At 40.2% G+C, this 15571-nt stretch overlaps 1 protein-coding gene across 4 annotated transcripts in view; it reads left to right on the top strand.

Annotated features, from left to right (window-relative positions):
• The window catches only part of ENOX1 (ecto-NOX disulfide-thiol exchanger 1), a 369755-nt gene that overhangs the window by 276908 nt on the left and 77276 nt on the right, over positions 1–15571 (top strand). For all 4 annotated transcript variants that reach the window (XM_055803033.1, XM_055803035.1, XM_055803032.1 and 1 more), the window contains one exon: positions 10231–10443. In XM_055803033.1, coding sequence (XP_055659008.1) covers positions 10231–10443 — 213 coding nt within the window. The remainder of the gene's footprint in view (positions 1–10230; positions 10444–15571) is intronic.

Below are 15571 nucleotides of genomic sequence, written 5' to 3'. Positions count from 1 at the left end.
GGAAATAAAGAGAAAGTTTCAGAAACATACAGAAGTAAATATAATAAGTTAAGAAACAAATATGGTAAGTTTATTTCTTTATTTGTTGAAAAATAATTTAAATCCAGCAAAAGAACATACTGCAATTTTGCTACTTCACTAATTAGCAGTTGCCTTGTAGCAAGGTTAATGGCACCAGCCCTGGATCTCCATAGACAGTTGGGGGTGGAGAATGCAAAGATGTCCCCTCTTTTCTCACTGGTCTTGAGTTGTCTCCTATACTAGGTACTGTGGAAAGCAGAGGTAGGATTCAGTCATTCTACTGTTCTGCTTTACATTTCCCATGGCTTCATAGCCACTGTAAGGCAGTGGGGCAGAACGTTATGGCCTCCCTTGGGCAACATGGATTCACCATAAGCCCTTTGCAATATCCTGAAAACAGAAGTAAAGCAACACTAAAGAAACTTCTTTAACTCTAGCAAAGGGCAGTGCACGTCATCATACATTCACAATTTAAATGTGGACTTTAAATGTGAGGCTAACGGGAAATATAGGTATGTACACACACACACACACACATACACGTGAAACCTGGGGTTAAAATCTCAGGTCCCTGGATATCACCAGATTTGCACTGCTGCAAAAGCCTGGACAATTCATCCTGAAGAAAAGAAGGATCAAAATATATCTGCTTTTGGCAGGATTTACCTCAAAAGATTAGGTTTTGAGCAGATGCTTTGCAGTTGTTTTCTTAAGGAAAGCCATGACTTCCCCATGATGCCCACTTCAAAAGACTCCTGAGCTCTGTTGCCAGCTCATGAGACAGAGCTGCAGGTGCCCAACATGCAGGTTTCAGCTCCTGCAGTGCCTCCAGAAGTTCACTGAGCAACACTGGCTGAAAAGCAAGCCAAAATAGCTAAACATCTGTCATCCCAAGGTACTGCTTCGCAATCACAAATGTAGACAACTTGGTCTGTATCCAAGCAACTTTTGTTGTTAAAATAACCTTGGAAATTCCTGACAGCACAGAATCCTACCGGTGAGCAGAGATGAACTAGGCTCATCAGCCAGTCCCCTGTTGTGGTCTAGATATTTATTGAGTCTAGAACAGAGGTGACAATATCTTTTTTCATTTTCTGCAAATGGCAGCGTAAGACTTAAAGAAATCATTGGTTTTGTGTACCAGTTTTGGCTGGAGACACTTGTATCAGTGTTGTCAGCATATTCCTATTCCTCTCCTGTGCTGAAGTTGACTGCCATAGAGGAGAGTGGGTGAGAGAGTGTAGAGGATCTTTTATGCCAGTTGGAAACAAAAGTTCATTATGAAATTTCATCCAGATATTCTTTACTGGTATGGAGCTTCATAGAGAAAAAGAACTGGTTTCTCAAAATGCACTGCCTGGTGACCAGGGCTAGCTCTCACTGCATATGAGGCCTTGAATACCTGCAAAAGCATGAGAGTTTATGGCTTGCTCTCCATTCCCTGCTCTCTGTGGACTATCCAAATCCCTTCATATCTGCAAAGAACTTGGTTTGAACACTTGATTTATGCAGAAATAAGGGAAACCCATCAAACTGTGGACCAGTGCAATTTTTCACCACTTTCCATTTTAGACTGTGGCAGAGAGTGCTGTTTTATGGGTATATATCTTTTCCTTTTCCTTTTCCTTTTTCTTTTTCTTTTTTCCTTTTTCCTTATTTTTTTCTCCATTAAGGTCTTCAGGGTCCTGCAAATGAAATCTTTCATAACTTTTTCCTTGTTGGCAGTGTGGATATTTGTTTTCCTGCACCTTTCATGTCGTTAGCTAAGAGTGTATTCACTCTTAAGTGCCTGTGATGTTGTTCCTCTCCCTTTGTGCTTTGTTATAGCCACTTTTCACTATGTGGCAGTGACACATTGCCAGTATCTTTGGGCTACATCTCATGGATTTGAGCCTGTAGCTCTAAAACTACTAACTCTCATTGATTAAGCATTTTTTGAGCTGCTCTGCATTGATAATTTGCTTGTGGTCACAGCCAGAGCCAAAACAAAGAGAAGCCAGGAAGGTGATAGTTCATAAAACATGAGGTTTCCTGCATTGGAAAGGTGATGTCACAAAATATTTAATTTAAATTTCTTCCATGCACTCCCACACACTCCCATGAGACAGTCCCACTCTTCATGAGTCCAGCACATAGAAGACAGAAGAGACCGGAGCCTGGATTATCAGACTGAATGCTGAGCTTCAGCATTCAAACTAAATGGGTAATGTGGAGAAGGACATGAGCTCCTTCTCATACCAGGGCTATGCTGATCAGTTTTAGGTTTGTACCACAAGATTTGAGATTTGCAAGCTGGTTGGGAAATAAAACTGCTATTTAATTTTGCATGACAAGTTATTTTTGTTTGGGTTTTTTTGGTGGTGTTTTTGGTTTCTTTTTCCCTGACTTTCCAAACTACTAAAGTATATTTGAAGGGAAAAATCAAAATAAAAAACAGTGAAGTGGTAAAATGGTAAAGTAAAATCTCACTTTTTCAAAAGGTACTCCAAATCTACTATTTGATCCAAATATTCCAAAATTTGTCATGACACTGCAAATAGTTTCCCCAAACCATGTCTGATTGCCATGGAGTAAGATAACAGCTAAGCACAATTCAGGTTAGTGAAACTTCTGGCCTTCTTTCTGACATCCTTCTGCCTTAGGTAAAAACTGTCTTTCCTTGAGGAAATATCTCAATAAATTCAAAGGTGTGAATTCTGGGAAACCAAGGTCTTTTACAGTGAAGTGTAAATGTGAATTACCTCCTGAAATGGTCTTTGAGACCCTGAGTTCTTGTTCTGACAAAACCAGCAGAATATTGTGTCTTCTGCTATTATATCACAAAAATGTGACCTTCTTGTCTTCTGGTTCATTGCAGTATTTTGTTTGGTGTGTGTCTTTGAGATTTTAATCCCTCAGCATCAAATTAAATGTTTCATTACTGCACAGTAGGATGTGTTGGTAGATATTTAGGATCAAATTTGCATACGCTGACATCTGTTTTCCTGGGTGCTTTGTGAATGGTTGAGTAATGTGGTGCCCCAATCATACAACTGGAGATAGGCTGAACCTTTTATCCTTAAGTGAAACGCTGCTCTGTCAGATGCATTGGAACAAAACATTTTAATCTGTGTGTTTATGACATCTGCGTTTCAAAGCAGAATTTTGACTATTATGGTTTTCTTAATTCAAGCATATCTGTATCTAATGGTATCATCTTCAGAAATCACTTCTTGCAAATAAGAACCTTTAAAATATTACATCTGTCTTATCTGCTGCAGGTAGCTAAATAGTTCCACCATCTAACAAAGACATCTCTTTATATCTGAGTATCTGTTTTTTAAATATTTTGAGCAAAAGAGACGTAAATATGTGCACGTTATATACAATACCCTGGAATTTACCTCCCTTTTAAATACAGTGTTTCTCTATGAGCACAGGAAAGTTATTCACATGGTTTTACATTTTAAAAAATATAATTTGAAAAATTGAGAAGCTGTTTCTTTGCCAGGCACTGTATTATCCCCTGAAGAGAGAACAGATTGGAAATTTAAATAAATAGATGGCAGTTACAGTAGAATGAACTAACGGGGGATATATCTTGTGCAAGATTCAGGTAACATCAAGCCTGACAATCTCAACCCTTGCATGTCGTTTGAAATATAAACAACAATTAATTGCTTGGGAAATAGGATATTTCACTGAGAAGAAACCCACGCTGCTTTCATTTTCAGTCTGCACTTGAGAGCCAGATTTGTGGAGCGCTGCAGAAGTGGTGCAGTTATCCAGAGAGGCAAGTCTTAGGCAGACGGGATCGAATTCAGTGCAGGGCTACGTCAGAAGGGGAGGCAAAGCTGTGATCCTCTGAACAAATCCAATGAATGCCAGGTTTAATTGCTGCTGAAAGACTCCAGACCTTTTTTTAGCACAATCTTTTTTTATTAGTAGTATATCAGGACAGAGCACTACAACAGACATGTTTCAGTGCTTCAGCGTCAAATCTGTTCGCTCACCCTTCCTGTTTTTAGATTATCATTTTCTCCTTCCTTCTCCCATATGCTGCTGACATCTGCTGTGACACAATACATCTGGCACCAAGAACCTTGCACAGGGGCTGTGAGCAGGCACGGTGCGAGGGCAGTTTTGTCTGCTGGCAGAAGAGTGTAAGGTGGGTTCAGCTATCAGCAGCCTGGTAACCCAATTCCCTGGGCACCTCTCTCTGAAAGCTGGCAAGAAGTATGTTCGCTGTTAAGTGTATTGCTAAAAGTGTCCTCCCTCGCCTAATCCGTATTGTATCAATGCAGATTTTAAGGTTTTAATATAAACCCACTTGATTAAATGTACCGCACTGCAAAATGACTCAAGTTAATTACTATGAACTGGGAAATTGCAGCTCACCGATCTGAAAGTTTGTGGTGTGATTTTGAGAAATAGGGAGGAAACTCAATACCCTCATAATTACTTTTTATTGGAAATAATGGCATCAGCAGGATAAGATAATGGATTTCTGTATCTCACGTGAAACACCCACCTCTGGAAGAATCTTGTGTGATTTAATTTGGAAGAAAGAGTTTGATGAAACAGGGGGAAGAAAGTACCTTTTAAAATATCTTTTAGTAAATGTATATGCATATTTTTGTCAAACCTAGTTTCAGCTAGTCATTTATTACATAACTGGAAAAGTTTCTTGGTTATAGCATAGTTAAGGCTATTTAAGAAATAGTAAGAATTAATCATTCTTTAAAAGAAGCCTTTGGCAGTAAAAATTTGTATCCCTTGATTCTCACTTATTATGCAGTGCCATTGGGTTAAAAATGTTATTAATCCCAAAAGTACCAGATGTGTGTTGCATGGCACAATTATATAAAGTATTTGAGCAGGGAAGAAAGAAGGCAGGGGTAGTAGACTGAAGAGTTGTGTTTCTAGGTCAGTGGCAGGCACTCTGTGCAGGAGAAGCTCTTAAGCCAAGAGAAAAATAGGTTGTCATCGTGGCACCAAAATTGGCATGTGCTGAGAAGCAAATTGTTCCTGATGCACAGGGGAGCTGGGCTGAACCTGCTGATGAGAGAGGTTAGTAAACCTTTTCCCTGACCTGATTCACCCACAGCAGTCACCTGCTGTGGTTTATTATTTTTTGTATTGAATTCAGCCTTTGCAGTTTAGAAATTTTAGTTATAGTCTAATAAATTATCAAATCAGAAGTCAGATTAAAAGTAATCTTGGTCAAACATCCTCCCCTGGCTGCAGTTACATGGAGTGAAGGAGTCTGCATCCTGAACTGGCCTCTATCACTTTCCTGTAATAGCTGAACAGGGCCCAGTTTGACAAACTGGAACTGGAGTGTGATCAGCGGAGCAGCTCCAGGCAGACCTGAGGGCAGTGTAACCGTGTGCAAAGGAGTAGTGCTGAGCAGGTGGGGATGAGGCAGGGAACACAACATCTTCCTATGGCACAGCTACAGCTGACAGAGAACAGGCTGTCAGTCAGAGACAAATAGATGGGACATGTCCCAGGACTCTTGTCCCCTCTCCACATGCCCTGCAGCACAGTCATTCTCAGTGCTCACAAGAACAGCTTCAAGGGGTGTTAGTTAACTAAATTTCTCCTGGTCAGGGCAGAGCTTAGCATAAGTGCACACCTACCCCTTCCCATCTTACAGAAGGAAGAAAAATGAGATCATTAATGCCACCCAAAACATACGCAGAGGTGTAGCCATTAGGATAAAGAACAACAGCTCTGTCTTTTCAGCGCCTCCTTGCAAGCCTAGGAGATTGCATTAAGTGAGCACGATTAGTGACAAGATACGGGATGTGCTGACTGTGGACAGCACCATGGCCTATTGGACAACGTAGAAGGATTGCTGTGATTTAGAAAGGCACCAAGTGTTGTGTGAATTATCTCAGATACTTTTCAAATATTTGAGAAAGCCGAGGGTTGGGAAGATACCAACAAAGTTAGAAGCAACTGTAACCCAATGTGTGATCTTGTCCGAGCTAGAAGTCCAGTATACAGTGTCACTTTTGAAATAGAGAAATATAAAGTTAGCTATATCTGCACTATATCTATAAATGTAAAAATGATAGTAAGAGTGTTTGAATGCCTGGCTTCAGAGTCATGGATTAGTCTACCTCCTTCCTAATGGCTGAGACCTTAGATACGGTCACCCAAATCGTGAAAGCACCTTATGGAGGTGTTTACAATGAGAGGTAAATAGTCGCAACATTTCAGATTACTCTGAGCTGAATTCTGCCCTGTGTTACACCATAAACTGGAAGTAAAATCTCTGTTTCCAGCACTTTTTCCCAGTATACCATTTTATAGCAGTTCTTGTCATAGCTTTTTATATTAAAGGTTTTATTTCAGTTGGGGTTGCTTAGAGGTGGTCAAATTATAAGCAGGAAAAATGCAAAACGTTTGTCAACAATTAATTATTTTTTTTCCCTCCTGGAAATATCCCTGTTGACAGTTTCCCAGGCAGCTCTAGGGATGCATTTTCTTTTCTTAGATTTCATTTCATCTAAGTTGTGAGCTAGGATTTAAGTGCCAAATATCTTCATTTGATATAAGAGGAATTTGAAATATCTTATCTCTAGAGGCCTGTGATTAAGTCTAGCAGCACCTGGAAATCTCTATCAACAGACACCTAGCAAGCCATCCTCAATACGTGGGTAATATTCAAACAGCATAGCATGCATCACAGCGTGTGGTATTAACTGAAAACCCAACACAGGTATACAAATGCTGGGTAGCTGTTCTGTAACTGGTGCACTTGTGGAACAGTTTGGATTACTCTGACCAAATGTAGATGTCTGTGGCAGAAATGTCTATATATGAGCAGATCACCCCCGTCTCCCTTTACAGCCAGTTGAGAGAAGCAGGCAGCTCTGGGACACAGTTTACCTCACCCTCAAATAGGCAGATAATACAGCACATCCGACAATTGTCCATCTCTTTTCTTTGGCTGTACTAGGACCCTGGGGTTCCTAATCAGATGTTGACATAAAGGAGATGAATCCTACCTTATTTGCTTAAAATATGCTGTAACTTGGAGAAGAAAAGAAGTGTTAAGTGTGAGAAATAATTTGCTGCTTCCTCATTTTAAAAGAACAATTACATATGGGAGCATGTCTTATATAAAGGAATTTATTTTGAGAGTATGTTTTTGAACAGCATATATTTACATGCATTCTACCGCAAGGGTATAATTTTGGGCAGAATTAGGAGTTTTGGTTTATTTTTTTTAATGAATGGCTGCAATCATAAGGTAGTTCATGCTCTCTTTAAATTAGATTCCATTGCTGCATTTCTTCCACTATTTATCTACTAAATAAAAAATACATCAACAATCTGGTATAAAAATCTGATTTTCTAAGTGAACCTCTGGTTGCTCAGAAAAAGTCACTGCACTCTGGATGAAGAAAATTAATTCACGGTGAGTTACCTTATGCCAGCCACTGAACAGTCAACGCAAGAATATAAAAGTTAGAAATGAAGGTGAAATAAGGAAATTTTAAAAACTGTAGAGAAAAGATTTTATTAACTAATGTGCTCCTGTTGTGCATATATTGCCCTCTAGCTTTCCTTAATGCATCTTCTAATTATGTAATCAATGAAGATGCTGATGTTTACCAATGAAAGGATTTTTTTCTGCTTGTACAGAACCATGAATTAACTATAACAGGCCCACAGACCTCTGCAGCTCCCTGCAAGTATAGTGTGTTGAAAACAGATTTTCAGCATGTCCTTTTAAATGGGTTGAATCTATGTGGCAGAAGGGTGGCATGTTTATGAACATCCCTTACAGACACCAACTGTGCCTGATAACAAAACAAAGGGAGGGGTGTTCTAATGTCATATAGAGTCTATAACAAAACAACACACAGACATGTATTGGGGAGAGATTAAAAGAAAAGAAAAGGGAGAATGTTTCTGTGCAATTTGTTTTTACTCGTGCATCTCCATGAAACATTTTTGCGCAGTTCTGCACACTGTTTCTTCACAGGTCATGGTGTCCCTCTTCAGAGGTGCTTCTGTATATCATTTCTCCCAACTTTGCTGTTCATGTCTTGACCTAGATTGAATGGGATAATTTACTCTAAATGGTACTTCAGTGTTGGGTGATGAATTGTGTGTGATGATATAGATAATGATGTCTACAAGGAAAAAAGGGGAACACATTCAGCTGTAGTTACTCTCTACTCACAATCAGCTGCATCCTTGGTGTTAACAGGCTAGTGCCATCTGCAGGGTGACCTGACTGCACAGGCTGTTGGAAATTGCATGCTAACATTGCCAGAAGCCATTACAGGTTATTCTTATTGACTACTGTAATTATAACAAACATTATGTTCCAGGGATGTGTTTTTGGCTGTACTGGGATCCATGACATCCAGCTCCCATGCATTTCAGCAGGCTGGAGATTTTGCTCAAGCCTTTTGGAGAGACGTATCTTAGTGTCTTCTTGCAATGAAGTGGCTTTGCACAAGTCTTGTTTACATTTGGCTTTTCTGAGGCCCATATTCAGCCAAACTCACTCATCAGAGCCACTTAATATGTACCTGCTGCATATGTAACCAGTAAAGCTTGAAAGTGGAGTCTAATCCAAGGAGACAATATGGAAAGAAAACACGTCTGTCTGACTCTTCCTCCCCAGAGACATTTAATAAATGATGAATATGAATCACGTGCTAATGTAAAGTCACAACAGATACATCATCATAAAAAGGGAGGGTGTTATGATGCTCTTATTTTTCAAATTTTTTCAGGGATCTTGGGTGAACATGCCTATCCAGCTGTGGAGAGCAAATCCTATTGCTGCAGCTGAAAGCATGTTTCAGTTAACAAGATGCTAAAGATCAGGCAATGTAAAATCTATTCAATGCAGGCTGCAGGCTCAGAGTGTATTACTAGTCCTCTCTGTACTTTAGGCTCCTCACCTTTTAGGGAAGTGATTACAGACTTATTCAGAATAAAAGCCCAAATCATCACTGAAGAATTAGTAGTTCATTATTCTTTGGACATGGAAAGCAAAGTCTTACGAACCACATCCCATATTTCTGTATCCTGTAACAAAGTTGGTTGGGTTTAGTATTTTCCAGTTTTCACTTTAAATGTCTTTTGTTTATAACTGTACTACTTCTCCCCACCATAACTCTGTACCTTGTCCTACAGAAAGGTATACCTACCATCTAGATATATATGTAAACTAACTACCAAGGACTAGATGAGATGTTTAAAATTATTTGTTGGGAAATGGAAGTTTTATAAAATGAAATCTTGGAGGAAAAAATGAGATAGAATTCCACAAAAACGGTTCCACAGGAAGACACTTGATTGTAAAAGCATTTTCTTGCAGTTCAGCCTACACAGGATTTAAAAAGGAATGTATCCTCTTAATCCTGGTGAAGCCAGAAGTGTAATGGATGCTGCATTAAGAGTCTTCTGTGGAAGCTGAGAGCACTGTCAGAGGAAAGAAGATTACTTGGGGAGGGAGTGCACAAAATGTAGCCACCAGTTCTGGCAATCTTTCTGCAGAGAAATATAACTTTAGTTACCTGAATGGTAAACATAAAGCTGTAATCCAGGTGTTTGCCTGGATTCGTATGGAATCCTTTAAAAAAACCCAAACAACTAAAACCACAGACAAATGATACAAAACAAATACAGATGCATCAACACTGGAACACAACTGTTCAAAGCAGTTCCTTGTAATTAATCAGTGCTTTGAGGAGGAACTGTTCAGCCTCGTCATTGTTCATTAATTAAGAATGTGATGTTAGTGAAATCTGTTGACAAAAGTACAGCTGAGCCAAAGGTCCAAGACTGAGCTTTTGGCTAAGCAGATTAACACAGACACATTTCATTTCCTCAGTGGGTCCAGTAATAGGGAGGTCTCCTCCCTCCTGCTCTAAGGTCATTACTATCACTGAATGGCTTAAGGGAGACATTGTGAAAGCAAGGAGTCAGGTCACAGGAAAGGGGTGGGAAGGAGGGTGCTTTTTGTTGTGCAAAAGCTATTAAAATAAGCAGAAGACAAGTCTTGAAAATTTATGAAGCTTCAGGTGGCAGTACTGGCTTCCTACATCTGATAGAACAAAGGACCCAAAAGTTGCCCAAAATGATATACTGCAAGCAGGATTTATGGTGATTTTAATGTGACATGGAGCAGAAAATGTGTTCTTGGCAGGATATTTATGCCTGCAATTAAAACCTGTGCTTTGATTGTTCTAGATGATAGCAAGTTTTCAGAGGCCATCACAGTGCTGCTTACCTGGATTGAGCGAGGTGAGGTGAATCGTCGCTCTGCAAACCAGTTTTATTCGATGGTGCAGTCAGCTAACAGCCACGTCCGCCGGCTCATGAATGAAAAGGCTGCTCATGAGCAAGAAATGGAGCAAGCCAAGGAGAGTTTCAAAAATGCCTTAACAGGGATCCTCACTCAATGTAAGTAACTCCTTTTTGTCCAGTGTTGTAGTAATGGTGGTGGTGGTGGTAGTGGTTTTTTTATCATTTTGTTTGTTTGTTGGGGGTAAGTAGTTGCAATGCAGTCATATTCTACTTCATATCCTATTCCATACTCTATGGCAATTTGGAGAAGCAAGGACCATTCCTAAGAGCTTATTTCTCAAGGTGAGCAAAGTTTCAGTAGTTTTTTTTTTTATTAATAGATGAAGATGTGCTCTATGCATAACGTCTACTGTTGCGTAGACATAACGCTTTGGGAACGGACCAGACAGAAGCCTCCCTGCTCTGAGCAAAGATCATGTTTTTGTGGAGGGAAGTGATATATAGCCTGTGTGTTGCAGGTAGTTAACTAGGCCAATGACAGAATAGAGGACAATTAGGTTATATTTTTAGCCTGGGTTTAGGTAAAAGGAAGTAGGATTCAGCAACTTCTAGAGATCAGCATACAGGCCACCCCCACAGTAGAAGAATAAGCTGTACTACTGCTGGCATTGGGATCTCTTGGCTGATACAATGGCAGTATTAATTTGGCAGTTAAACTGCCTTTAAATATTTAGGGCTGGCAACTATTTCCTTAGTACAGAAATATAATCAATGAAGTTACCTTAATGAGGTTTCCTCATAAAACAATAATTGGGATACTTGCCTAGAAGTGTTCTTGAAAGAGAAGGGAGGAGAGGAGAGGGAAGAGGAGAGAAGGAGAAGAAGGAGAAGGAGAAGAGAAAAGAGAAGAGAAGAGGAGAGGAGAGGAGGAGAGGAGAGGAGAAGAGAAGAGAGAAAAGAGAGAAGAGAGAAGAGAAGAGGAAGAGAAGAGGAAGAGAAGAGAGAAGAGAAGAAAGAAAAGAGAGAAGAGAGAAGAGAAGAGAAAAGAGAAGAGAAGAGAAGAGAAGAGAAGAGAAGAGAAGAGAAGAGAAGAGAAGAGAAGAGAAGAGAAGAGAAGAGAAGAGAAGATAGAGAAAACTAATTTCATTGCTGCTGGGTTTTAACATGTCTACTCATGGCTGCTCAAGCAAAAGGCTTTATGATACTCAGAAGGGTGGAGCCCGAAGTCAGCTCTTATATGCAATTTAAAAACAAAAAGCAATAAAACTGACCAAATGGAGGAGAATGAAGTCAAGAATGCAGCTGTTACACTGTAATTTCTGAATCACACCCCTAATCTTTACAGTAAAAAATAAGCCCTAAAGGATTTTCTGCAATTTTTTTCTCGTCCCTCAGTGGTTGTCCTTCAGAAGTTAGGGCTGAAGGCATAAGCTTGGATGGACTTGCCTGGGTTAGGAGAGCAGCCCCTGGAAGCTTCCTGCGTCCATGATGGAGAGCTCTGTATCCCAGAAAACTAATTTACCCCAGGGCACATGTACTTCTAATTTAAAAACATAGATGCCCGAATTTAGGAAGATTGATTCTGGGCCAAAGGCATTTGATTTCTGAGGACATATGTTCCCTGAGTAAATTTTAAAGACCAGTTAATTCCCTTGCTAATTTGCTAGGCAATATTGCCTTCCATGTCACCATCTAAAAGGCAGTGTGAGGAGCAGAGACGCAGGCACCATGCATGGCCGTGCTGTTCAGTTCACACCAGGGCTCTGTAGTTTTGTGTGCAACAGCCAGCCCTAGCGTTTGGAAATGCCTTCTTCAGCTGCATTAAAAAAAATCCCCCATTGTCAGCAGGCTGAACTTTAGTTAAATCAGTCTAAATTAGCCCATTTGTCACCAACTGTTGTAGAACATCTGTCACTTGGAAATAGAGATCCCTGTAGTTTCAGGTGGAAACTTGCAGTTTTGGCTATATCTGGTTTGTTCCTGTAATGTGCTGAATGCTGAACTTACAAAACCAGAAATAGGTCTGGCTTCAAATCATGAGTTTCAGAGTGTCACAGTCACAGCAGTGCTTGGAAGAAAAGAGTTTCTGACAGATCTGGCCTAGGAGGACAAGGTCAGCAAAAAAACAGGTTCAGGGAAAGGTGTTACACTCTGTGGATTTTATAAGAACAAATTTTACAAGCTTTCCAGATGCTTCACATTGGTTATTTTATAAACATCATAAACATTGGCCATTATTAGCATTAATGTGTCTTATTAAAATTCTCTGCAAACTTGTTACAAACAGATGGATGATGTTTTTGCTTTACATGTGTATATGCCTAAGATTGCTATATAGGGAGACTGTGAAATGAGCTTCCCTTTTTCAAGAATTTTCCTGTATTTGAATTCATCTGAGGAATGTTTTTCATGCATCTTTTCCATTGTTTTCCCACAGCCTTGTGTAATCAGCTGCAATATGTCACTTGCTTTATGAAGAAGAATTTGAAAGTACTAGATGTTTAAAATAGGTGTGTGTGGTCTATTAAATTCTGCAGAGTAGCAAAAAAACCACTTCTGCTGTTCTGCCTTAAGGGTCCAAAAGTCTAGTGTAATGCTACAGCTGTGTGGCCATTTGACATAAATATTGCAGTATTTTTTAAAATAGCATGTGCCATTCCTCTGTCACAAACTAGATCAGATGTCCAACTCTAAGCTGACCATTCTGTGCTTGCTTTGTTGTCTGGAGAGTAAAACGGGCATCTCTGGGGAATGAGTCATCAGACCGACCTCGTGGTGCTCTTCCAGTGAGATGAATCATCCCTTGGAGATGCCGTATTTTCTCTGCTGTCCTAGAGGATTCACAGGGGGCCTAGCTCAGAACCAATTGCCCCACTTTTTACAAGCCTTGTTCAGAGCAGAGTAATCCCACTTGCTGTGTGTAGTCTTGATACAGAAGGACGTAGCATAAGGGAAGAACTTGAAGTTAGATAGAAATGCTATCATTGTAGCAGTGAATGTTACGGGGAGTGAAGAAGAAATATGTTAAGAAAATGGCCTTCAAGTGCACTCACCTGGAACACACACACTGCCTATAGGAGTCTCAGTACGAAATGCTTTCTTATTAATGAGGATTAGTGTGGCCAGAACATTTCAGCTTATGGCCCAACTACTAAAGAAGTACAGGTATTGAAATCCCTGCTACAAATTTCTGCCTGGAGGTATTTAGAAGATTACCAAATGGATTATGCTTAAAAATTTGGGTCAAGTGTTCAGCATGTGAATTAATTACCTGACCAAGATACTTGTGCCAGGATAATCTGTGAAATAAAGTATATTACTGCTGTCACACCACCGATTTACAGCCCCTGATTTAAGTTCTACAGGGAGTCTTCGCCTTGTTATGGTGCTACTTTAGTTATTTAAGGGATAAAGAGAGAAAAATGGCCACCTCTTTTTTTTTTATTATTAAATTACTTGGGGTTTCTAGATTTGAATCTGTGATTAAAATGTGGATTGTTTTCCAGGATTTTGAATATTTCTGTCTTTCTGGTTCGATTTCTAAATTCTTTCATTTTGCTTCCACAGCAGAGTTGCACATGACGCTGCTCCCTGTTTTTCATACATCTCTCTTTCATTTCCTCCCAATCCACCTTTTCAGCCTAAGGCTTGTAGACATTGGTCTTCATGTTTAAGAAAAGTGGAAGCCCTTGAGACATCCACATTGGGCTGTTTTTTTAGACTACACCAAAGCTGTAATTGTCTCCTCTGACTTTCTCCTCCACGCACTGTGAACTTTGTCTACCTCTTATTGAGGGTTCAGACCATTTCTGGCAGTCTCCCATGACAACATTTTCAAAAGTACCTATAAGTGAATGCAGGTCCAAAATCCCATACTGAGAAATTAATTTGATGTCTCGAGAGTCAGACACACAAGGTGGTGGAAGTGTTCCAACATGCAAGTAGATAGTTACACAGTGTAATGAACAGAAGTGCGCCACGGCTAGGTACCAAGCAGCTTATGACACTCACTTATTTGGTCATTTCTGTCAATTTTACTAATTGATGACTCTTCAAGGGACTTAGGCACCAGGTCCCCATCAGGGTCCAGTCTCTTGCACACCTGTGGGGGAGCAGTGGGAGGGTGGTTTTTATTGTGGAACCCCCTGGCCAGATTACTTCCTTGTCATGTGCTGGTCTTCACTTTCATCCTCTCCTTGAACTTCAGAGAATTTCAATGCCTAGTGATCAGGATGATCTTTTGGAAAGGTATGTTTAAATACCCTGAATGCCAGTGAAGGAGCTGAACTTAAGCCTCCTTCTTTCCAAGAGTGCTCTAAATGGTGAGGTCCAGTGCTCTCGAAGGTGATATTGACCTTCCTTAGAGTGTCTGATAGATGGCTTTTAGGCACCTGATCCAGAACGATGCCAGCTGGAGTGAAATGTCTCCCAGCCTCCTGTAGCGCTGCACTGAACAGAGAGAACAGCTGCATCTATGGCACATCCCCATCCAGGGGATGCATATGCACAATCTAGCAGCTAGTTAAGACAGTGCCTTTTATATGTATTCCCAAGAGTGAAGCACTTCCCCTGTGCTTTGTAGGATACCTGAGCTTCTAACTCACCACAGTTGATTACAGGTAATCACCAGGGTCTTAGAACTTGTGTAAAAGGCCTGAGTGTCAAAATGCAGGTCTGAAGGTATGGATAGACAGATGGTTCATCCTACAAGGCAAGCTGGAATGTAAACCTACAGAGTCCTTTAGTCCAGTGTACTAATCACAGATGTGTCCTTTATTCCTGGTGGACATGAGGACATTGCTGGAAAGGGAAGCCAGTTCCCAGTGACCCTGGAATCCCTTTGTGAATTAGCTGGCATTAGGGAGAAGAAATGTGCTGCAGGTTCTCACCCTACCTTGGCAAGCACTAATTAGCTCATTGACTCTCAAGATGTTTGAAAACAGAACATAGACTCTTTAAATCACTTAGACACATTTAAAGGTTGCCATCCTGAATTTCATTCACAACAGCTAAGTGACAACCCTACTGTTGGCCTTAGGTAAGCCAGGGGCAATCCAGTGTAGCAATCCCCAGCACTCAGGGCCAGTATACACCAGTAAGCCATTTTGATATTTCTAGGGGACCTTGCGGACAAGCTACATATATTGGTAGTTGGTTGTTTTGGTTTTTTTGGGTTTTTTTTTTTCATTTCAGCTACTAAATAACATGCTATCATAATAAGCAGTAAAAGCAAAATTATTACAAAGTTTAACACAATTGATAAGTGTCAGGATGCAATCCTCAG

Source organism: Falco peregrinus, chromosome 4 (genome assembly GCF_023634155.1).
Source record: "Falco peregrinus isolate bFalPer1 chromosome 4, bFalPer1.pri, whole genome shotgun sequence".
NCBI lineage: Eukaryota > Metazoa > Chordata > Aves > Falconiformes > Falconidae > Falco > Falco peregrinus.
This window is presented reverse-complemented; position numbering and strand designations above follow the sequence as displayed.